The sequence below is a fragment of the Nymphalis io genome, chromosome 1 (assembly GCF_905147045.1).
Source record: "Nymphalis io chromosome 1, ilAglIoxx1.1, whole genome shotgun sequence".
NCBI classification, from domain to species: Eukaryota; Metazoa; Arthropoda; class Insecta; order Lepidoptera; family Nymphalidae; genus Nymphalis; species Nymphalis io.
In genome coordinates this window covers 14,526,847-14,551,152 of record NC_065888.1, presented here as the reverse complement: position 1 = coordinate 14,551,152, position 24,306 = coordinate 14,526,847, and the positions used below count along the sequence as shown (strand labels likewise).

The 24,306-nt window shown below is 35.5% G+C and overlaps 4 protein-coding genes across 4 annotated transcripts; 2 read left to right on the top strand and 2 right to left on the bottom strand.

Moving 5' to 3' along the window:
* Positions 1-84: 84 nt before the first annotated feature.
* On the top strand, positions 85-1,624 carry LOC126770289 (gamma-butyrobetaine dioxygenase-like). Its single transcript, XM_050489624.1, has one exon. It carries the CDS (start codon positions 156-158, stop codon positions 1,407-1,409), a length of 1,254 nt encoding a protein of 417 aa, XP_050345581.1. The 5' UTR covers positions 85-155; the 3' UTR covers positions 1,410-1,624.
* Positions 1,625-1,638: 14 nt separating this feature from the next.
* LOC126770512 (mitotic spindle assembly checkpoint protein MAD2B) lies at positions 1,639-2,492 on the bottom strand. The gene has a single exon (XM_050489932.1). The coding sequence runs from the start codon at positions 2,286-2,288 to the stop codon at positions 1,701-1,703; it is 588 nt and encodes a 195-aa protein (XP_050345889.1). The 5' UTR covers positions 2,289-2,492; the 3' UTR covers positions 1,639-1,700.
* A 1,430-nt stretch (positions 2,493-3,922) lies between these two features.
* LOC126770706 (uncharacterized) lies at positions 3,923-4,681 on the bottom strand. The gene is made up of 3 exons (XM_050490222.1): positions 4,512-4,681; positions 4,104-4,190; positions 3,923-4,013 (listed from the first exon to the last, which is right to left on the bottom strand). Exons 1-3 carry the CDS (start codon positions 4,608-4,610, stop codon positions 3,987-3,989), a joined length of 213 nt encoding a protein of 70 aa, XP_050346179.1. The 5' UTR covers positions 4,611-4,681; the 3' UTR covers positions 3,923-3,986.
* A 402-nt stretch (positions 4,682-5,083) lies between these two features.
* LOC126769911 (tripeptidyl-peptidase 2) lies at positions 5,084-23,107 on the top strand. The gene is made up of 25 exons (XM_050488892.1): positions 5,084-5,263; positions 5,345-5,476; positions 5,916-6,102; positions 6,677-6,824; positions 7,371-7,534; positions 7,958-8,201; positions 8,361-8,491; positions 8,618-8,780; positions 9,203-9,273; positions 9,378-9,517; positions 9,929-10,106; positions 10,671-10,836; positions 10,977-11,143; positions 11,224-11,402; positions 11,484-11,698; positions 11,780-11,891; positions 12,129-12,251; positions 12,581-12,736; positions 18,934-19,022; positions 19,089-19,285; positions 19,779-19,890; positions 20,023-20,095; positions 20,177-20,262; positions 20,669-20,831; positions 20,908-23,107. Exons 1-25 carry the CDS (start codon positions 5,099-5,101, stop codon positions 21,115-21,117), a joined length of 3,771 nt encoding a protein of 1,256 aa, XP_050344849.1. The 5' UTR covers positions 5,084-5,098; the 3' UTR covers positions 21,118-23,107.
* Positions 23,108-24,306: the final 1,199 nt, after the last annotated feature.

Sequence of the window (24,306 nt, the reverse complement as noted above, 5' to 3'; positions counted from 1 at the left end):
GTACCTATCTAATTAATATATACGCGACAAACAGAAGCCATTTTTTTTAAACATCTGTTATCTTGTGTATACATTTACATAGTTTATCTCTCACAATGAATTGTTAATAACTCGTGTATCAATTGTAGTCTCAGTTGTACAATTCAAAGTTCAAAATGATCGTGTTGAGACAATTTCAAAGTGCAAATAAATTTATATCGAAGCAATTTAAAAATTCAAATTTATTTAAAACTAATAAATTTCACACGAACACTTTATTATTGGGATCGGATAAGGATGTTATGAAGATAGAAATTCAAGATAGAACTCTACAGTTTCCAAGTGTATGGTTAAGAGACAACTGCCAGTGTGAACAGTGTTTCCATCAATCAGCAAAAAGTCGAATTATTGATTGGAGCAAATTCAACTTAAATGTTAAGCCAAAGAACGTTAAAAGGGACGATAATTCCTTGCAAGTTACGTGGGACGACGGTCATGTATCCAAATACAATTTCAACTGGTTAAAATTCCGTAGTTTCACATCGGATGATCAACAAAATTACACCAATACTCTTTATAAACCAGCAAAGATTACATGGCACGGCGACGATTTTAGCAAAGTTTGCACTAAGCACGACTATAAGGAAATTTTAAATTCTGATAACGCACTATACAACTGGTTACTGCAGTTTTCCATATATGGAGTTGCTTTGATACAGAACACACCGGATTCAGAAACTGCTTTAGATAGTATTGTAGCAAAAATAGGTTTTAATAAAAAGACACATTATGGTGAAAAATTTGTAGTGCAACATGTAACTAACACTAGCAATGTTGCATATTTATCAAACAATTTGCAAATGCACACTGACCTACCGTACTATGAGTATTGTCCGGGTGTAAACCTACTACACTGTCTTGTGCAGACTCTCAGTAAGGGCGGTGAAAATCTTCTATCTGACTGTCATTACACAGTCGCTTACATGAAAGAGAAACATCCTGATGAATACCGAATCTTAACAGAAACAGAAGTAGAGTGGAGTGATGTGGGATGTGAAAATGGCAATGAATTCTTTAAACTCTATCGATCACCGGTGATATGCCTAGATAAAAAGGGTGAAGTGATAAGGATTAACTTTTCAATTCCTCAAAGAGGTGCACATTTCCCTGGACCCATTGAAAGTGTAAAACCTTGGTATAGAGCCCACACCCTCTTCTATGAGTTGAATAAACAATTTTCGGCCAAGTTTAAGACAAAAGCTGGGGATATACTTGTGTTTGATAATATTAGATTGTTACACGGTAGGAATATGTACGAAGATAAAAGTAACAATGTAAGGAAGCTGATCGGGGCATATGTGGATTGGGATGAAATATATTCACGGTTGAGATGTTTGAAAGTGAAGCTGCAACCAGAAGATAGAATATAAATTGCTGTACTCATATTTTATAACTTTGTGGAAATTACTATGAATATATTGTATTGTTTTATGTATCATATTTAATTATTTGCTTGCTCTTTATCGTAATTATATTCAGGGTCATTAGTTACTACATCTTTTCATTAGTGACCTCTCAATTTTTCAAATAGTAAATCCATTTTTTTATTTACATACATATTTCCATATTAACTTATTAGGTTAATAATAAAGGCCGAAAAATTTTTCTAAGCAAATAATTTATTTTTTCTTAATTACACTAATTGATTAGATTAGTTTGTGCTATCTTGCAAATTCAATATATGTGTCAATATAACAATTTCTAACAGAAAACCTTCTTATTGGTAATATTTTATTTGAATCCTCATATTTCTCGTCAACTTCTACTAAAGGAAATTCTTCTAGATCTGGTTTGGATGCCATAGCCACTGCTGTTGATTCATTTGTATGAATATAGATTGTAAAACTCCCATCTTCAGGCATATTGGTAAATTTGTTACTAACTGTTGCTAACTGTAGGCAAAATGCGCGCAAATTCTGCTCAGTTTTAATCAAATACGCATCTGCAGTTTCATCATAGGCATCCATATGTTCAAAGTCAAAAATAAATTTTAGTTGAGCTTTGTAAGTGTTGTCTGTTATTGCGAACTCTATTCGTTTTAATTGTCCAGTTTTGAGGCATTCTGCTATACTTTTTAAACACAAATCAATGTACTGATTTAGTTCAGGGTGAATTGATCGATGTACAACGATGTTATATTTCTTTTTTATTTCAAAAATACTTTCTGGGTATATTGAAGTATAGTATAAAATACTATGGAATGCGACTGCGAGAAATTCTACAATTATGTCTACCAAACACGAATCCATTATAGTTAAAAATAAACAAAAATATTACAGGGCTATTAATTAGGATACCAACAAGACCTGTAAAAAAGTAAATTTCTAGTTGTTTATTAAGACATTATACATAATTTCAAATTAAATTTAAAAGTCAAATTACAAATGTCAATTGTCATTTGTCAACTTATTTGATTTTTTTGTTCACTTCATCTTGAAGCAGTTTGAAGGCAACGGCTTTTCTCTATACAGCTTTCATAAAACCTTATGCAAAAAACAAAATATATGTTTGCTTGCCCACTGGTCATCGACTTTCTCTTGGAAGACACGAACAACCGATGGACAAAAGTGATTAACAATCACAAGTTTAAATTATTAAAACTTCAAAATAAGTTTAATACATAATTTAATGATTTATTTATTATTAAGTGTATATACCTACTTAAACAAAAATGATATAAAATCATCAACAGCAACCAATCAGGCAAGAAAATATATGTAGAAAAATAATAGTCCTGATCATTTTTTTTTTGCCAAATTGTTTTTCATTGTCCTATTCAACGATCACATTGTTTAAATAGTATTTTATCTTCTTTACATAATTTATCATCTTTAAAAACACCAATAGAAGCACAAATTAATCACATTACATAATGGATATAAGTATGCTATTTATTAAGTCAACATAATTTGAAAAAAACACTAAGTTACAGAGCAGTCTAAAGCTATGTAAGACAATGTTCAATCCTGAATTCCTGCTATTGTCCCAACTCCAAGTAGTAGCTTTAAGTAAATTAATTAAAGGAGGTAAATAGGCATATAAGTAAAGTAACAGCCTGTTAATGTCCTAGTCCTGGGCTAAGGCCTCCTCTTCTTTTTGAGAGGGTTTAAGGCATATTAATAACTCTTCAAAATGTAGGCATGCCAATGCGAATATTCTTAATTTGTAATAATGATATTGTTTTAAATATAGTCAAAATAAATACATAACTTTAAAATTTGTGATTGCTAACCATATTGACAGATTAGTACTTTAAGGCATGGGTTTTGACAAGGAAAATCTCAATAAATATAGGTACAAGTCAGTACTTATAAGTGTATGCATAGATCTTTAAAAATTACAAAGAAATAACTTTAAAATTAATTAATACTATTAAATAATTAGTATGACTCAAGAAAATTACTAGCTATTAAAATATTTCATTTGATCAGTCAATGTTAAAAACAACGGAATCAATGGAATCTTATTATTTTGTTGAATATTTTCTCAATGTGTTAAGTGTTATCTTTGTAAGCATTTTTTATCAATGTTGTAACTACCTGAAAAAAACTAATTATAATAAAATAAGGCTTTTTGACTAACAGTTAATTTTTTTAAATAAGGTAATTTATACTTAAATATAAATGGTACTAATTAGTTAATTAATACATAATTTAAAATGTTTTCTTCTCCAGAAGAATTACTAGAGATTAATGCTTAAAACAAGAACATTATGTATCACATTAAGCAGTATTATTATTATTAGTCATTATGGTCTGCAGCAGATAGCTGGTGATTAATAGAAGTCACTTTCTTATTATTTCTATTTGATATTTTCACTACAGAATATCTCAATCTAATACCGATTGATAAGTTATTTGAAAAATGTAATAAAACAGTCATATTTTGTTTGAATTAAATAATCTATATTTCGTAATGTATTATATTGTACATATTGTAATAACCTTTTATTTATCTGGTAGAGCATCTAATCCCTGAAAATAAATATGAAAATATATTAATATACCAACAGAAAAGAGTATACAGGCTGGAATGTAAATAAATTTTCTGTTATAATAACTTACATTTACTTCGTAAGGATTTCCTGTGATCCTCAAGTCTCGCTGGTAGCTCATGCGGTCCCATCGACTGATCATAGTGCGTCTATAATGCTGAAAAAACAATTATATATTAATTTACCATTGACACTGGACATGAGCATGTTATATTTAAATATGATATGTTACTGCGATTATATAGACAAAAATATATAAGAGTGAGAACATTAGATAATTTATCTTTTATCTTCATATTTTTATTTTAACGAAGGGCTACAGTAAGTTAAACATTTACGTTCGCTTTAATATGATATATGAAATTGTTGGAACTTAGTAGAGAAATTAGTTATAAAGTATTATCTATGGTTCTCTTACATTTCAGCTATTAACTCTGAAGACCCTTGTTACCTAATAGAATTTTAAGTGTGAACTTACATTGCCTAAAGTTAAATTGTGTATGTGGTAAAGAGCCCAACCGGGCACACCCAGGCCGGCAGTAATGATTAAGAAACTAGGTATTATTTCGTACCACATAATTAATTATAAATATTCACAAAATATTCACGAAATTTTAACTCGAAGAATGACAGTGACATTTAGGCCAATAATGCCCACCTAAAAAAATAATTACGATATCAACATAATGATAGAAATATTTTTATTTTGGAATATAAGTTTTTAATTTAGCATATTGTTAATCTAAAATGTATATGACTGAAAATTATATTATATTTTTTTATAATTAAAATTTAAATGATTTTACATCATAATTCTTACTTTTCAACAACTACAGAGTAATATAAAACTAAAATAATATTTGCATTTTGTAATAATAATTGAGACAAATAAAAATAACTTTGAGGTGCTATAAGCATTAACTCTTTTGCTTGGGACAAAAATAATATCGTTTTTACAAAAATATATTTTTTTTCTTAATGCCCACCGATTCTGGGCGACGAACTTACGAAAAGAAATATCTATTTCTTAATTTAATCTGTACACAAGGTATACGGTCATCAAAAATGGCAGACGTACCGATCGATTGTGATTTCCCTGTTTGGGGATTATTACCTAAAAAAGAAACAGGGGTGGTTTCATTTTTGACAAAATACCCAAACTATGATGGCAGAAATACAGTTATCGCTATCCTTGATTCGGGTGTCGACCCGGCAGCGGCTGGGCTTAAGGTAAAAAAATTGACTTGTCACGATTTGTTTAGTTGCAATTTTGTTGAATATTTTTACTAAAATTAATATTTTATGACTTAGGTGACCAGTACTGGAGAGACAAAGGTTATAGAAAGATTTGACTGCAGCGGTTGCGGTGATGTGGACACTAGTACAATCATTCGTAAGATCGTTGATGGATGTATTACCGGCAGCACGGGTCGCAAGCTAAAAGTAATTTTATTTTATTATAAAAAATAATAATAGTACTTTTTTGTGAAATAAATAAGTACTATTTGCATGTTGTACTAATTTATTAAAATTAAAAAAAATGTTGTAACATACTAGGTCATTGACTTTGTATCATATGGTCACAGCTGTTCTTTGTCGCTCTTACCTTGACACATAGTTGCCATGATGTTTCTTTTTCCCTTTTATGTACAATACTATATTAAAACATTCTCTAATATTAATTATCATTTTATAAACTTATCTATTTAAATTATTTTTTCTCTGCAATAAATAATTAAACAACTGATCATCTTAAATTTATATTTTAGCAAATATAAAAATATTATTATGAACAGAAAGAATCGATTATACTATGTTTTCTAGTTTATTTATGTTAAGTCAATTTATACCAATTCTTTGTATTCATAATCATGTCTTAAAGATTCCAGAATCATGGAATAATCCTACAGGGGAATGGAGAGTAGGTGTCCTTTATCCATTTAGTTTATATCCTACTAAAGTTAAGGAACGTTTGCTAGATCATAGAAAGGAACATCTCTGGGATGTAGGATATAAACCTGCACTAGCTGAGGCTACAAAAAAACTACAGGAGTTTGAAGATGAGAACGGTGAGATTTTTTTATTTATTGGATTTATACATGTATGTTTAATGTATATATGATAAGCTGCTTAGTATTCAAGTAGGTTGAAACCATCTACTGTATACATTCAAAATATTCATTTTGCAAAATTGATTTAAAATAATATATAAGTTTGTTTAGAAAATTCAACTAAACATCCTACCTTGTATGATATATTTTACTTGATTGGATATCACATTTGTGTTAGAGAATAAAATTAGACAGATTGTTATAATTAATACTAGCTGAGAAGTTATAATCATCATATCTAAGTAATGTGCCTCCTTGCTAAAATATGTTGCAAACATTGATATTGATCCTTTTATATACATATCTACATAAATAAAAATAATGCTATCAACTTCTTATGTGAGAGGATGGAGTCGTGGATGATGGAGGGATAAGAAAGTCTTGCCAAATTAATTTAAAGGTGTTATGGTAACTGTTTAATAAATAAACTTACATTGTTTTTCAAAAATAAAATAATTAAATTCCATATTAATCAGAAAATTGACATACCTATAACAATTCTACATATTAATTAGTGGTTTCATTTCTTTAGCATCAAAAACAACTCTAAGTCAAGATGAAAAAATGCAGAAAGAAGAATTGGAAGCTAGAGTAGAAGTATTAAAAGAGCTTGAGAAGAAATATAATGATGTAGGACCCACTTATGACTGTGTACTGTTTCATGATGGTACTGTTTGGAGGTAAATACTTTGATTAATTACTAGAACCGACTAATATCATAATTTCGTTAAGTTATGCAACTTACAAAAGGTCCGAGTTATTATCAAAAAAACCTGTACCTGTTTTGCATATGCCTTTTACTTGGTTTTTATTACATAATTATACCCCACGTGAAATTTTATTTATTTACTAGCTTTTGTATAAGATTCTGTGATAACTTTTATCAATTTAATATTAAGTAACATTAATTTCAGACAGTATTATTAAACTATTACAATATATTGTAGACATCTGTTTAAGTTTTGGGTCCGACCTTACCTTACCTTCAGATATTAAAGTGTGATTAGAACAATAATTACATAATATAGCAGCTCTTAATCTTAACCTATAATCAAGTGCAAAGTGAAATCAATGTAATGATTAATACCTGAAACATTTTGTCAGATCAAATCTATAATTATTTTAGTATTATATTTAAAAAAAAAATATATGCCTGCCAGTCTTAAAGTAATATTTTTATATGATTGGTATTAAAATAGCTAATAATATCATTTATATTATTACAGAGCATGTATTGACACTTCCGAGACAGGTGACTTATCTTCTGGACCATTTTTGGGGGAATACAGTGTCACACATGAGCACTCACACCTCACTCCATTGGATGAGATGACTGTTAGTATTAATGTACACGATGAGGGAAATACACTTGAAGTTGTTGGGATGTGCTGTGAGTTTCTTTTTAATAATAATAATAATAATAGCCCTATTACTAACCCTTTTGTATAAATTACATGCAGCCTTGTTCAGGCAACATTAATAATAATGTCCTCCAGACCGACTTTCGGCAACGGCAGCCAATCTTAAAAGCGATTAGCCAACTATGTAGGAGATAATATAGTGCACAAGTGTGTGCGCAAACACAGGTACACTCTATTCTCTAACTCTCATAATCCGATGGGACGGCTATACGTGTTTTTTGAGGCACGGGAGTGTACACACTTCCAACAATTGGAATTGAAATTGAAAGGAATTGAATCCATCTCCGGATCTCCGGGTCTGCGGCCTTACAAAGCATGTGAAATTTGTGCAATTTCAAACATATAATAAACAAAAAGTATTATTTATTTATCACTACATTCATTTATTTCAGCAACTCATGGCACTCATGTAGCAGCAATAGCAGCAGGTTACTTTCCTGATGAACCAGACAAAAATGGAGTGGCTCCTGGTGCGAAAATTATCTCACTCACCATTGGCGATAGTCGACTCGGTTCCATGGAGACAGGAACGGCACTTGTAAGGGCATGTATAAAAGTAATGGAACTGTCCAAAAAGATGAAAGTAGATGTCATCAATATGAGTTATGGGGAACATGCTCATTGGTCTAATGCTGGGTTAGTATATAGTCATAATTATTATCATTTTATAATGCATATAATGTTTATAGAAACTCCTGTTATTCTTGTGTAATAAGTTGTAATTGATTTTTGTTAATTTTATTTAAAAAAATAAATAAATCGATTAGAATTATAATAAAATAAATATATCTCTAGACGCGTGGGCTCCGTCATCAGCTCAGTGGTGAACCGCTACGGCGTGTCGTGGGTGGTGTCGGCCGGCAACCACGGACCTGCACTCGCCACCGTCGGGGCTCCGCCGGACATCGCGCAGCCCATCCTCATCGGTATCACCTACTCATTAAGATGAAATGATTACAGTAAATTGTTTTCTTTATGAAAATGAATGTACAGTAATCCCACGACGCTATTTATTCGTGTGTGCATGTAGTGTGTAAGTGGCGTGTGCGCAGGCGTGGGCGCGTACGTGTCGGCGGAGATGATGCTGGCGGCGTACTCCATGCGCGCGCAGGGCGCGCCGGGCGCCTTCAGCTGGAGCTCGCGCGGGCCGTGCGCCGACGGCGCGGCCGGGCTGGCCGTGTGCGCGCCGGGCGGCGCCGTCGCCTCCGTCGCCAGGTCGGAACACTTACACTACACAGTAACAGCCTGTTGATGTCCCCCAGCTGGCCTGAGGCCTCCTCTCCCCTTTGAGGAGAAGGTTTGGAGCTTATTCCACCACGCTGCTCCAATGCGTGTTGGTCGAATACACATGTGTCATAATTTCAATTAAATTAGACACATGCAGGTTTCCTCGCGATGTTTTCCTTCATCGTCAAGCAGGAGATGGATTATAATCACAATTTAAGCACATGAAAATTCAGTGGTGCTAGCCCGGGTTTGAACCCTCGATCGTCGGTTAAGATTCACGCGTTCTAACCACTGGGCCATCTCGGCTTACACTTTACACTTATTATATTTTACACATTCATATCTTAAGTAGTTCTATGCTACTCGAAAATTTTATTCTGTAATTTATTATGTATGTTTATTGTTTATAGATTCACATTACGCAATTCTCAATTGATGAATGGAACGTCGATGGCCGCGCCTCACGTCGCCGGGGCTGTCGGTGAGCAAGTTTATTAGCTAGCATCATATATTATGCTTAAAAAAATGTTGTATACAAAATGTAAATTTTTCAGAGGAATTTTAAATCCTAATCATATATTACAGCGGCGCTCATATCGGGCCTAAAAGATCGTCAGCTGCCGTACTCGCCGTACTCTATAAAGCGCGCACTAGAGAACTCGGCCACGTTCCTGTCGCACGTGGAGCCCTGGGCGCAGGGCTGCGGCCTGCTGCACATTGAGAAGGTAAAGTATCTCCTACTAAGATAGCATTATGAGCCCGTCATTCATAGAACTCTACTGATTTAATAAATCATTTAATATATATAATACATACAAACTATTTCAACAATATTTTTTTCAAAAATAATTTCCTTTTTTTTAATTTAAAGTCGGAAACTAACTTTGCCATAATTCCATAAAAACATTCATAAAACATAGCCACCCAATTTCAACTTTCTAATGTTGTTAATGTTGACTAAGGCTTTATTGTTAAGTGTGTCCATCAATCAAGCACAAAAATGTCTCAAAAATCTCTATGGTGTCAGAAAAAGCAAACGCGTTCTCAAGGAATTCTGGGGGTCATAAAAATCTGCCATGCATCTTATTTGTGAAGCTTACACACTGTGTTGTAAATAAATAAACGATATTTTACAGGCCTTCGAAATTCTTACCACCTACCACAATCAACCAGAACGAGATGTGACTTTCAATATAAAGTGCGGGAACAACAATTCGAAGGGTATTTTCCTGAGACCGAAGATGGAGGATGTCTCCAAGGACATTGGCATTACGGTTGAACCACAGTTTTTAGAGAACCATCTGGATGAGGAAAGTGAGTAGATACAGCACTGAGTAATTTATTTTTAAGTATTAAAATTACTACATCACTTCTGTAAAACTCATGTAGACTATATCATAAAAACCATCTCTAGAGTGGATTTTTATTTGTAGGCTCGAACATGGAATTATATTTAGAAGAAAAAAAATGTAAAGATGTATTGTTTATCTGTAATGGTATGTTATTACTTTTTAAAAAGCAAAGGTTTAAATTTGTAAATCATAAAAAAAATCATCATAATGAAATGCACTCAAGCTGCTGTGGTATTTGAATATAAATTAGAATTTTTGGTAAATGGAGGATCGAAATAAAAAGTGTTCTAAAAATAAGATTAAAATGTGATATATATAAATATTTGTATGCATATTTGTTAATTCGATTGTCTCAGAAATCAGTTAAACTTAAAAAAGTACTAGTTAATAATAATCTTTGGTTTTTATAAATATCCATCAAACAGTGGAAAGTGAATTGTAGTGAATTCTTATATAGACCATTAATAGAAAGAGTAGTTCGAGCATGAAACAGATACAAAAAAAGTATGTAGCGTGCGTGTTGCAGACAAGACAGTGATCCCCAAGCAGATCGCTTTCAGCGTGCGCCTGGCGCTCGTGTGCCGCGCCGCCTGGGTGTCGCACCCCGCGCACCTCGAGCTCATGAACGCGCCGCGACCGCTCACCGCGCGCCTCGCCACCGCCACCCTGCCGCCCGGCCCGCACCACGCCAGGTACGTCCGTCCACTACCCATCTGCTACCCACCGTAGCATTGCGATCGGCCTTGACCTTACTATTAAAATTGTGATCCATTTTCAATCCTCAATAAGTTAATGAACCAATATAATCGATCATATTATTGTATCATTGCAGTATTGACGCGTACGACGTAACTTGCATAGAGAAGGGTCCCGTGTTTCGCATTCCCATCACGGTGCTGCAGCCGCAGTCCCTCGACAACTCGCCCGCGAGCGCGCCGCAGATAGACGAGAAAGATGTACTGTTCCAGCCGTCCACCATCAAGCGCCACATCGTCGTCGGTGAGTGGTCGCGAGCGGGCGCCGCCCCGCGCGCCGCCCCGCGCGCCGCCCTTGCGAGCTGACCGTGCCCGTGTCCGCAGTGCCGCTGGAGGCGACGTGGGGCGTGGTGCGCATCCACCGGCGCGGCGGGGAGAGCTGCGCGCGCTTCCTCGTGCACGCCATGCAGCTGGCGCCGCGCCGCTCGTGCCGCGCGCACGACACGCACCGCCTGCTCGCGCTCGCGCCGCACGCGCCCGCCGTCGCGCCCTTCCGCCTGCTCGTGAGTGGCCGGCCGCCCCCCGCCGCCCCCCCGCCGCCCCCTCGCCGCCCCCTCGCCGCACTCACCGCGCTGTGTCCGCAGGGCGGCGTCACGCTCGAGGTGGTCATCGCCAAGTACTGGGCCAACATCGGCGACGTGACCGTCGACTACAGCATCGAGTTCCACGGCCTGAAGCCGGACTTCGGCACCAAGCTGACGCTGTCGGGCGCGTCGCTGGGCGCCGTCACGCTGCGCGCGCTGCGCCCGCAGGAGGTGCAGCCGTGCGCCACGCTCAAGCACGTCGAGCACGTGTACAGGTGCGTGTGCGTCTATGCTGTACGAGCCGCGAGAGTGAAACGTTCAATAGCCGATTGTCGAATTTGTCTGTCCACTTGCAGGCCGGCGGAGTCTAAGCTTGCGCCGCTGACGTCCCGTGACGTGCTGCCGCCCTCGCGTCAGATCTACCAGCTGATTAACACGTACACCTTTCACATACCCAAGGCGACCGAGGTGAGATCCTTTAACAGTTAAAACCACCAGCTGCAACGACACGAGATCGTCGACCGGTCGTCGACTACAATGCGACCTTATAGTATTATTTCTATAATATTTAAGCTTATTTGATGCTTTATAGGTGATTAGGTAGTCGGTTCGTGTCGATCACGCAAGTATATAGTAGCAAACTTTGAAGTTATACATAATAATTTTAATGCTGTTATTTCAAGAGTATATACACTGCCGTCGCAGGTGTCCCCGGTAGTGCCGTTGCTGTGCGACATGCTGTACGAGTCAGAGTTCGAGTCGCAGATGTGGATGTTGTACAACAGCTCCAAGCAACTCATGGCTGTCGGTGACGCTTACCCCACCAAGGTACATAGGTACAAGACATTATATATAAAGAGTAACATGTTTCATATATAATGCCAAAATTTAAATTGTTTATTACGATATGAAGATTTTTTTTTTCATTTTCAATTTTGTCATTCAGTCGTATACGCTCAATACTTTTTCATTTCAAGTATTTTTATTCTTTTGAATTATATAACATGTTTACCATTTTTACTTATATAAGTACTTTGGCGTCCTGGATAATTAATTCGTTAAAAAATTGACGTTTTTGGGTATTACACCTATAATAATAAACTGAATAAGCAAAATGTTATACATGTGTGTGTAACGCTCGCGTGGGATGTGCGCAGTACTCGGCCAAGGTGGAGAAGGGCGAGTACACGCTGCGGCTGTCGGTGCGGCACGAGAGCCGCGCGCTGCTGGAGCGCCTCGCCGAGCTGCCCGTCGCGCTGCAGCAGCGCCTCGCGCAGCCGCTCGCGCTCGACGCCTACGCCGAGCAGGCGCAGGTACTGACGCACACTCGCACACCTCCGTCAAACGTCTGTCGAATCCAAACACTTTCTATATTAATACTTAATAGCAATACTTTGTATTGATTGAGCCAATCTAAATACACGGAGATTTAGTAGCGCGTTGGTGGCATACGGTGTGGTATATGTAGTATAAATTCCAGTGCTAATTGCTCTAGAATATGTGACTCTTGTAAGGACGGGACTAGGTAAATAAAGTAGATGTTTAAGGTTTGAAGATAAATTTATTACTGCTCTCAATACCATGTGTCAGCTGCTTATATACTACACTACATGCCCTACCAAACAAAAAAAAAATGTTGGATACATTAACATTTTTTTTAATCAAAATACAATATGAAAAAGTAAAATAAAATTGAATATAATAATAATTAAACAAAATAAAACAAATATGTAAACAAAGGTATAATAATGCAGTGCTGAAATTTAATATCAAATATCATAATAGGTACAGTCATAATCACAAGTCTTAATAAACAATATGTTTAATGATCATTCAACATAAAGTCTTGTCCTATTTTTATGAACAGTTTTTTCTTTACCATTGACTAAAATTACAACATTCGGTGATAAATCTTTAACAACTGTATATGGACCTAAATATAATGGATCAAGTTTGCTAATATTTTCATTTTTAACCAATACTAAGTCTCCTTGTTTATACTCCACTGGGTTTATACTTCTATCATATTTTATTTTTCTTAAAGTTTTACAATTTATGAGGTTTGTTTTAGCATCATTTTGTGACTTTTGTAACCGGTATTTTAGTTCTATTGCATAATCATCAAAATTGTAAATTGGATCTATTGTCGACCTAAGATTACTTGGTAAGTTACATTGTTTGCCAAACACTAATTCGTATGGAGTAAATTTTGTACTAGAGTGTACAGAAGTGTTATACGAAAAACACCAGTAAGGAATCCATGAACTCCATTCCTGACTATGACTGTTAACTTGCATTCTTAAATAAAATGTTAAATGTTTATGACTATTTTCAAGTGATCCTAAGGTCTGATGGTGGAAGGCTGTAGACTGTAATTGACTTATATTTAAAATTTTACAAACCTCTTCCATTGTAGAATTTATAAATTCAGTTCCTCTATCGGTCACGATCTGCCGAGGGATGCCATATCTAAGTATAAAATTATTTACTAGAGTTGTAGCTACTGTGCGCGCATCCTTACCTGCTATCGGATATGCCTCGACATATTTGGTGAGGTCGCATTGGAGCGTTAAAATGTAATTATAATTATTATCTCTTGTCAATGGACCTACCAAATCTAAATAAATCTTATCAAAAGCTGAATTTCCACAGTCCGTTATGGTCATAGGTTCTTTTATGGTATTTAAATATTTATAACGTTGACATTTACTACATTTTTTTACAAAAAGCTTAACATCATGCTCTAATCCTGGCCAAAAATATTTTTTACGAATGTTATTTAACATACGTCTTATTCCTGCGTGTCCGCTAGTGGGCAGGATATGATAATCGTTTAATATAACTCTTTTCATATCGTCGTCTATAATTTTTGCAACTCCTTTAATTACGCATAAACGGGGTCCGGACCACTTACGCATTTTATTAATAACCTGAGCTAGCTCTTTAATTATTTGAAAATTATTCTCATCTTTTATTACATATAACGTATTTATTTTTAAATCGATACAAAATGATTCCATTTCCCTCACAGAGACAGCTCGTGTACACTGGGATTGGGTAAACAGTTTCACAAAAATTGTACGATTTGACGACGAGTATGCATAATCACCACGCTCTAATGATACGCATTTTTTAAACTTTCTCCATTCTTCTTCATTCACAAATACCAACTCCGTGTAATACTTCGGTAGTTTTAACATCTCTACAACTCTTGGGTGATCAGTCCAATCGTCAGAAGAAATATTAGAAACCGAAGTAGAATTACAAGGTTTTTCATCAAGCTTCTTCTTTTGTGCCCTTGTAAGTACTGACAAAATATGATCATTCATCGCCTTTAATTCTTCACTACTAATTTCTATGCGTGACAATGCATCTGCAGCTACATTATCACACCCTTTCACATAAGTAACCTTAAAATCATACTCTTCAAGTATTAGCCGAAATTTTAACAATCTACTGGAAGGATCTGTCATATTGTATAAAAATATTAAGGGTCTATGATCTGTTTCTATAATGAACTTTCGTCCATAGAGATACGGTCTAAAATATTTAACAGACCAAACAATCGCTAAAAGCTCTTTCTCAATCGTTGGATACCTACGTTCAGCTTTATTTAAACTACGACTGGCGTAAGCTATTGGTCTACGATCAGCATTACATAAAATCGAACCTATTGCATACCCTGAGGCGTCTGTCTGTAGTATAAATGTGTTATTATAATCGAAAATAGGATATTGTAATATTGGAGGGCTCATTAACATTTCTTTTAAAGTACTAAATGATTTTTGACAGTTTTTATCCCAATTAAATATTACATTTTTACGACATAAATCATTTAATGGAATACAGATTTGGGCGAAATTCGGAATAAACTTTCGATAATAGTTCGCAAAGGCTACAAATCGTTTGAGCTCGTCTACGTTTTTAGGAACCGGATAATTAATTAACGCCTTAATTTTTTCTGGATCTGGTTTAATACCGTCCGCTGATACCACGTGTCCGAGGTATAAAATTTCTTTTCGAAGAAAATCGCACTTATCAGGATTTAATTTTAAATTAACTTTTCTAAGCCTTGTTAAAATATCTAACAAATTTTTATTATGACTATCTAAATTTCTTCCGAAACAAATTAAATTATCCAAATATACAAAACATTTATCGTAATTAAGTCCCGACATTGCTACTGTCATTAAGCGTGAAAATGAACCAGGACTGGTTTTCAAACCCATAGGCATACGGGTCATTTGATACTGGCCAGACGGTGTTGTGAATGCGGTATATTTCCTACTGTCAGCATTTAGCTTCGTTTGATAATAAGCTTGTGTTAAATCTAATTGAGAAAAATAAATAGCTCCTGAAAGTGAGTCTAATATATCACTTATACTCGGAAGGGGAAATTTGTCATGCATTATACAATCATTTAATTTCCGAAAATCTATCACTAAACGCCAGCTTTTATTATTATCTTCTGATTTTTTAGGTACTAATAGTACTGGGCTAGACCATTCGCTGTTAGCGGGTTCGATAATATCATTGGCCAACATTTTTTGAACTTGTTTTTCTATTTCATCACGTTGAGAAAACGGTAATCTATATTGTTTAGTATAGACCGGATTCGTATTAGCTTTTAGTTGTATATTTTGTTCGTAAAGATTACACGTACCTAACTTGTCTCCTGGCAAGAAAAATACGTCAGCATATTTCGCACAAATGCTTTGTATACTAATGCTTTCTTCTTTGTTCAAATGATTCAATTTAATTAATGATAATAATTTCCGAACTCTTTTTCCGTCCAAATTTTCTTTGTTAAACGAACAAATATTATAATTCGATAACAAATCAATTTCAGGCCTAAAATAACTAAGATTAATTTCTGTTTCGCGAGTATTTAAAATTTGAATAAATATTTTTCCCTCTTTCGGTTGACAGATACTTCCAGCGATAAATACACCTTCACACAATTCTCTGGGAAATATAACACACGATTCATTCAAATAAGAATCAACTTGAAAAAACTTTTCACACCTCGGAGGTACCTTTATAAATGTATTTTTACCTAATTTTCCTAAACCTAAGGAGAGCGTAATTGGTTTGTCGAAGCTATTTAAAGTAAATGTATTATTTTCGTAATTTAATACACAATTATAATTAGTTAAAAATTCTTGTCCGATTAAACCATCTTGAATACAAGGCAAATTCTTTAAGACATAAAACTTATGTTTGAATTCTATTCCACATAAGGTAAACGGTATGTAAACATAGCCCTCGGTGTACGAGGTGCCACCAATACCATTTACGGCTACGCGATTTGGATGTATTGGAATATTCCTATCTCTTATTACATCGTATTTAATCACTGACATCGAGGCGCCCGTGTCAACTAGCATTCTATATTTGGTACCTAATATTGTAAACTCTACGAAACTATTATATGTATTGCATGCTAGAATAAAGTTAGGATCGAAAAAACTCTAAGTTTTGGTTATTTTCCGAAGTAGTAACCTGTATATCGTTTTGGGATTGATTCATAAGATACCCATGCTGTTTTCTACCGTTATTATTTCTACCTCGCGATACTGCACGTTCAAAATTATGTCCGCGTCCTCGAGAATTACTTGTGGATCCTCTATTGTTTCCTCGGTGGTATAAACTAGATGTTTGATTCGGCATCGGCCTAAATGAACTATTTGGCGTGTAATGTTGGCGTGCGTTGTTTAATACTCGACCTCTACTATGCCCCCTATAAGATGGTTGGTACTTACCTCTATGTTGAGTCGTGAAAATCGTTCCAGCTGATGTAAAAGAGCCTTGACGCGACAGTTCCTCGTCTTTGGCTGCTCTTATAACATCTTTCAGCTCTGAGTAGTTGCGGGCCGCTAAAATAGTGCTTAATCGACTGTTCCTCAAACCTTCGGTGAATCGCTGTATTGCTAATTTTTCGTTTACGGGTCTCAATATTTTAAACGCGTTATCGTCACCGTTAGCTTGGGAAATAGTCAATTCAACAAATAAATCCTCAAGTTTCTTACCAAATTCCTCAATACTCTGCGAACCTTGTCTAGATTTTAACATTTCTATTTGTAGTGCCGTGGCTGACTGCTTAGTCAACAGATTATTTTTCATGTCGGCAATAAGTTCTGTGGAAGATTCATAGTTAGATAATAAACGTAATTTGGCATTTTTAGTTAAACGAGTTTTAAGGACAAAAGAAATAAGTAACTGTTCATGTTCTTTCCTAATGGTTTGGCTATAGAATTCGATACAATCTATTAATTTTTTAGTAACTTCTTCATCTCCTGTCATAATAGGTAGAAGAGAAGTAGCAGTTTTCATGTCAAAGTCAGTCATGGTGCTAAAATCTTGGTCACTAACTAAACAAGTTGTTTGAATTTTTTGATAAAACGATTCAATTTCTTCGCAAGCAACTAATAAGTAATTTATCTCTTCCTTTTTTATATACCCTTTAGATGCATTAAAGTTTAACTCGTCACGATATTTTATATATTCGTCATATAAACTTTTTGCCTCTAAATATTTCTGTTCTAACAACTTTTTAGTTCTTTTCCCTTTACTTAGTTTAATTAAATTTATTTTTATATTTTCAATTTCATGTTTTATATCTAATATATGATCCATTTAAATCTTAAGAAACGGCTTAAAAATATACACTTAAAAATAATGATAAAATATGAATATATCTATTGTCTATAATACCATAACACCTTTGCTGATGACACTATTTCACTTCTCCTTTTATATATTTTTCACACTTTTACACTCCCATTTTTTTTATAAGCATCTATTGATGCGTCTCCAGGCTAAACGACACGTTCCTGATTTCTTTCTCCAGTCTCTGGTCCCCGCCTCGAACGTCTGAAAGCGCTCCTGGCCATCTCCTGACGCATCCAGTTTATGTGGCAGCGTTTATATAATTTATATATGGCAAACTTTGCCCCCAAAATTAAAAGTAAAAGAAAAATACCCAAAATTATATTTGTCACTTTCTGATTTTAGTGTATAGTTCCACGTCGGCCGAATTCACGCCTCCTGCGGCATTTTGTGCAACCACAATTTGTTCTTTACTTTGTTCTTTGCCCATTTTGTATTATGACTCTACTAACGTTCGAACAATTAAATACACGAATGTCCAATATTACACAGAGCGACATTATATTGTTATACTGCACTTCGTTAGAACCCGAAACCGAACCTTAAATGGCAGGGTCGCCATGTAAGGACGGGACTAGGTAAATAAAGTAGATGTTTAAGGTTTGAAGATAAATTTATTACTGCTCTCAATACCATGTGTCAGCTGCTTATATACTACACTACACTCTGCGGCGTCGGATACTTCGGCCTTTAAGTGTAATCCTATAATAGTAGCGCTTAAAAAATGTTTGTTGCTGATTCTATATTATTGTGAATATATATGATATTGTTAAAAACATGGCACATTATGTTTTGCCAATACAAATGTATTATAACAGCGTTATTCTTGTTTACATAACAGGCGTTGACCGGCGGCAAGAAGTTCACGGCTGCTTCCTTGACTAGCGGAGACCTACTACCTCTTTACTTCACACCCGCGCCGACCGAAAAGTAAGAATGTTCTCGTACGTATATGACGTGGTGTGGTCCGGTCCCGCTCACCGCCCGTGTCCGCAGAGTGTCCCGCTCGAGCTGCTCGGGCGCGACGCTGACGGGCAGCGTGTCGTTCGCCAAGGACGAGCTGGGCCACAAGGCGGACAGCTACCCGCTGTCGCTGCAGCCGTGCGAGGCGCCGCGCCGCCCGCGGGAGCGCGCCCGCGAGGACTACGCCGACGCGCTCAAGGACTTCTCCTGCGCCTGGCTCGCCAAGCTCGGTACGCACACACTATTACATACCCGCACACACATAAACATAAACAAACAAGTATAAACACAAAACATTCAAACATACAAATGAAGTACTTGCTATATGCAGAAATGAAAGTCCTTTATTATTAAATGTTATGTTAGCCGAGATGGCCTTGTGGTTAGAACGCGTGAATCTTAACCGATGATCGTGGGTTCAAATCCGGGCAAGCACCACTGAATTTTCATGTGCTTAATTTGTGTTTATAATTCATCTCGTGCTTGACGGTGAAGTAAAACATCGTGAGGAAACCTGCATGTGTCTAATTTCATTGAAATTATGCCACATGTGTATTCTACCAACCCGCATTTTAGCAGCGTGGTGGAATAAGCTCCAAACCTTCTCTTCAAAAGGGAGAGGAGGCCTTAACCCAGCAGTGGGACATTAACAGGCTGTTACTGTACTGTACTGTATTATTAAATGTATTATTTACCTAAGTAAAAACTACCACTTGGTTGCAGAGGGTGAGAAGCTAGAGCAAGTGTACGAGGAGCTGCTGGAGAAGTTCCCGGGGTACCTCGGTGCTCACATCGCTTATTTGAACGCGATTGACCCTCCGACAGACCCCAAGAAGTGAGAGCTACTTCTATCTGTAACATATTTTGTATTATGATATGTTGATATTCTTTTGTTTTTATAACGAACGAGTCAACAATCACAATTTTAATATTTTTTGTAGTTATTCTTATTTAATTATACTTTCAGATTACCAAGTATAAATGAAGAACCGGACGTAACGACAGCTTGGTGCGAACAATTAATAACAATAGCTGATAAGGTGATTAATTCTTAATGTGTATTATACATTATTAAGTTAAAATATAATCTGCAAGATAGAATAACTGATTTTTTTAAACAGGTTATCAAACAAATTGACCAAGAAAAGTTACTGGCGTATTTAGGCATGAAGAATGACTCACGCAGTGATGCTAGCAAAATAAAGCAGTAAGACTCTTTACTTCATTTGACAAAATAATAGTAGACCAAATTTTTTTATAATAGCTTTACTCAATTTCCATAACAAAATATGTTTTTAGTTTACACACAAATAAATTTTACTTTCACTGCTCATAACAAAACTACTGCATCGTTGGTCTCTTATTCGCAGCTTTTATCCGCCTCGAAGGACCAATTAATTAAACACCACTCTTAAGATATTAAGTCATGTTAATAAACTTTTAAACAATATATCAATATGTCAACTTGTCCAGACTATATCTCAGAGTTTAAAGTCATATACTTAATTGCGAAATCATTCAATTTATATAAACATAAACAGAAATTGTTCAGACACATAATTCTAACTCAATAACGAATAGTAAGTAACTGTACGCGCGTGCGTCCCCTCCAGGGAGCGCGAGCGCCAGAAGTGCCAGATGGTGGAGGCGCTGTGTCGGCGCGGCGCCGCTCTGTGCCGCCTGCGCGCGCTGGCCGCCACCAGCGACAAGCTGGCCGACGCGCTCACGCAGAACATGCACGACCTGCTCAAGTACACCGACCTCGCCGACGCCAAGGTACCGACTCGTAGAGATGTGGCGGCGCACGCACCCGTGCACTATGACGTGACTTGAACTCGGGCGTTTGTCGCAGACGCTGCACTACGGCGTGTGGCACAGCGTGGCCGTCGGGCAGTGGGGGCGAGCGACGCGCCTGCTGCTGCGCCTGCTGGAGGAGCGGCCGGCGCGGGAGGCGGAGGAGCGCCTCGCCGGCCTGGCGCTCAAGCTGGGCTGGACCTTCCTCGCCGACCACACGACCCGCCAGCTGCCGCAGCGCTACCCCGCGCAGTACCGCCCATTCTGATCGCGCACATACACACACACTTAACATTGCACCATATCGTTTCGCAGAGCCGTCCTCATCCCTTCCGACGCATCGCCATCAAATAGTATGATGAGCGAGACGAGAAGTCTCCCAAACCCTTTTGTTAATTTACATACTATACTCATATTCCAGTAACGTCCTTCTATATCATTTGAATCCATCTTGTTCAAACATTATGTAATTGCATTTTAACACAAATATTGCCAAAGCAATACTCTATAATGTTTGACCTTAATTAATTAAGCAGTGCTTAATTTTATTTTATGCTTTAAAACTATATATATATGTATCAATTTTATTTCACTTTTACCATTCTACGTAAAATTACCTCAAGCTTATGAATATAATTAAATTACACAATTAAAAAAAAAATCAAAAGCATATTCAATTGGATATTCATCCTCAGTTGTTTCAATGAATAAATCAGTCATTTTGAATTTAAAGTCAATCAATGAATTTAATATTTTTCACGAAATTTAGGTCTTTATTAATGTTTGAAAGGACAATTTTAAATAATAAAATCCATTTGCAAATAATTCCATAGGCAAATAAACATTTAAAATGCATTTTACCCAAAAGGCAAATGAATTATTATACCAATAGTAATTCAAAATGTCTAATCTGTGTCGAATTTGATAACTTAAAAAAAAGGTTCTTTTATATGTTGACATAGGGTGCTCAGCGTGTGCTCAAACACTAGATCAATACTTTTTTTTATTTTAATAGGTGATAATAAATGAATTAACAACGTCACTATAGTTTTGTTACTTGAAAATGTACAGCTATTGTATTTAATCTGTTGATAATGGCTTCTGCGTTTTATAAAGATTTCGAAATAATCTTATTTAAAAGTAATACCTTGAAAGTATTATATGCTAAATGACATTTCAAGTATCAAAACCAACTGTTAAAGCAGTACAGCTCATAAAATATAGTTCATTATAATAGAATATCTACAATCGAAATGAACATTTAAAATAAATTCTTTAAGAACAATTTTGAAGCTCTTTTCTAAATAAAGTTAAATATTGAGTTATTTAATAATCAACATTCGTTGATAACAAGACTTAATATACAGATACTTTAAAATAATTACTATATGAATTAAAACTGTGTTCAAGCGGCTGAACAATCTCTGCTTTATAATTTGCTACACATATACGGCACTAGAAATTCATAAAATTTGCATTTTTATATAATGTCAGTCTGAAATTAACTGAGCATCATAAATAGAATTTAATATTTGTTCCTACACAATACACAAATGAATTAAATGAATTTTAATATTTCGTTTCTTATATAAAACGATTGTTTTAATATGTAGATATTCTATTGCAATGTACTACAATAATAGTATTCGGTAAAGGATGTTACAGATAAATATTTTGTTAAACTGGTCGACCGACTGAACGTGTTTGTTGATATACATAGTCTATAGTTAAAGCGAATATAAAACCTTAGACAATTCTAGTGCATTATAGAAAATTCTAGATTATAAATGAGTTAAAGCAATAAGTACATAACCAAGGTGATTAAATAACTGAAAATAATATCCAGAACCATTTTCTCAAGTGACATTTTGCTCTAAAATTAAACTTGTTGGGTACGATAAGTTTCAAATGATGCTCGAATTCTGGTGTAACGTTTTTATATGTAACGCTGACTGGAAACGTTTCTGATGAAAAAATATTATTTTATATAAAGTTGTTTAATTATCTTGGGAAATTCGATTTAACTATAAAGGGCATTAGAGTTAACGTAGTGTTATTTTTTTTTATATCGATTAGTTATAGTTACGTACGCATGTTTAGCGAATTTAGATCGTTTCTTGTGCGACAGAAAGTCCATATTGGTGTGCTGGTTGTCGGTCGGTCGAGCTTCCCGCGAACTGGTCACGATGTGCTTCGTGATCATGTTTAGATGATTTAAATGAATTGTTAATTAAGATAATAAATATTTGTGACAATTTTATACTTGTTTTATTTTTATAATAAATATATAATATAAAATCTTTTATAATATACCTTTATCCAGAATGTGTTATACTTTGACATACTTTTACAACTTGTAGTCTGACATAAATTGTCTTGGGGAATGCTTTAATGTGGCAGTATTTCCGTCACCATATGTTTTTTTGAAGTGCTGATGAATTCGATAGATGCTTATAACACAAAATTGCCTTTTGGTACGACACTGGGTTGAATTTGGGGCTCTTTTTAAAATCACGTATATGAGTACTAAGAACATGGAAAAGTGAATTCTATATAAAATATGCTAATTTGTATCATATACATACGTCACTATTACTAGAAAAATATTTTACATTATTAAATAGTATATATATATATATATATATATATATATATATATATATATATATATATATATATATATATATATATATATATATAGTAGTATTGAAAAGTGATAGTTACTGTTCCTATTTTCTTAAATTTATGAATTTGTAGTGCTTCTGGCATTTGCGCTAAGATTGACTGCATACTATTGGTCCGTATTAGTATCTTCATTTACGCTACTGGTTGAGCCGGTGTAGATGCTAGCGGCGTTACTTATAAACTGTGTTTAGCGGAGAGTTAGACATTCCCATAGATAATAACTACTTTCTAATTAGATTCAAGGTGGACCGACGACTTAGAACGAGTCGCGGGAAGCCGTTGGATGCGGGCAGCGCAAGATCGGCCAACGTGGAAATCCTTGGGGGAGGCCTTTGTCCAGCAGTGGACGTCTTTCGGCTGATATGATGATGATATGATGAATTAGATTCCTAAAAAGTCTTAATATTTATAGACTGTGATTATAGAAGCGCAACACGATTATCGTATACTCATTCGACAGTAAACGAACTTGGATTGGTCAATGTAACATAATTTCGCTACTGTGGTTTGAGTTGCAGTGTAGCTTATTAATAATTAGGGTCGGATTTAGGGGAAGGCATCCGGGGCTACAGCCCAGGGGTTATACAAGAGAGGGTCCTCTAATTTCGAGGATTTATGCAGTATATTATGATAATATAGTAAAATACAAGTATATCTTTGTGTAATCTCTATATAATTGTTTATAGTATTCAATTTTTATTGCAATAATTTATTACTGAAACACCCGAATAGAGGAAATTGTTCAAATTTTTTGAAAAATAGAACGGGGCCT

Bases quoted from the DNA above. Each gene is read 5' to 3' on its own strand.
- LOC126770289 (XM_050489624.1), top strand. From the start codon at position 156: ATGATCGTGTTGAGACAATTTCAAAGTGCAAATAAATTTATATCGAAG.
- LOC126770512 (XM_050489932.1), bottom strand. From the start codon at position 2,288: ATGGATTCGTGTTTGGTAGACATAATTGTAGAATTTCTCGCAGTCGCA.
- LOC126770706 (XM_050490222.1), bottom strand. From the start codon at position 4,610: ATGTGGTACGAAATAATACCTAGTTTCTTAATCATTACTGCCGGCCTG. The intron at 4,191-4,511 runs GTAAGTTCACAC...TTGTTTTTTCAG, and splicing joins ACAATTTAACTTTAGGCAAT to CATTATAGACGCACTATGAT. The intron at 4,014-4,103 runs GTAAGTTATTAT...ATTTATTTTCAG, and splicing joins GAAATCCTTACGAAGTAAAT to GGATTAGATGCTCTACCAGA.
- LOC126769911 (XM_050488892.1), top strand. From the start codon at position 5,099: ATGGCAGACGTACCGATCGATTGTGATTTCCCTGTTTGGGGATTATTA. The intron at 6,103-6,676 runs GTGAGATTTTTT...TCATTTCTTTAG, and splicing joins GGAGTTTGAAGATGAGAACG to CATCAAAAACAACTCTAAGT. The intron at 7,535-7,957 runs GTGAGTTTCTTT...CATTTATTTCAG, and splicing joins TGAAGTTGTTGGGATGTGCT to CAACTCATGGCACTCATGTA.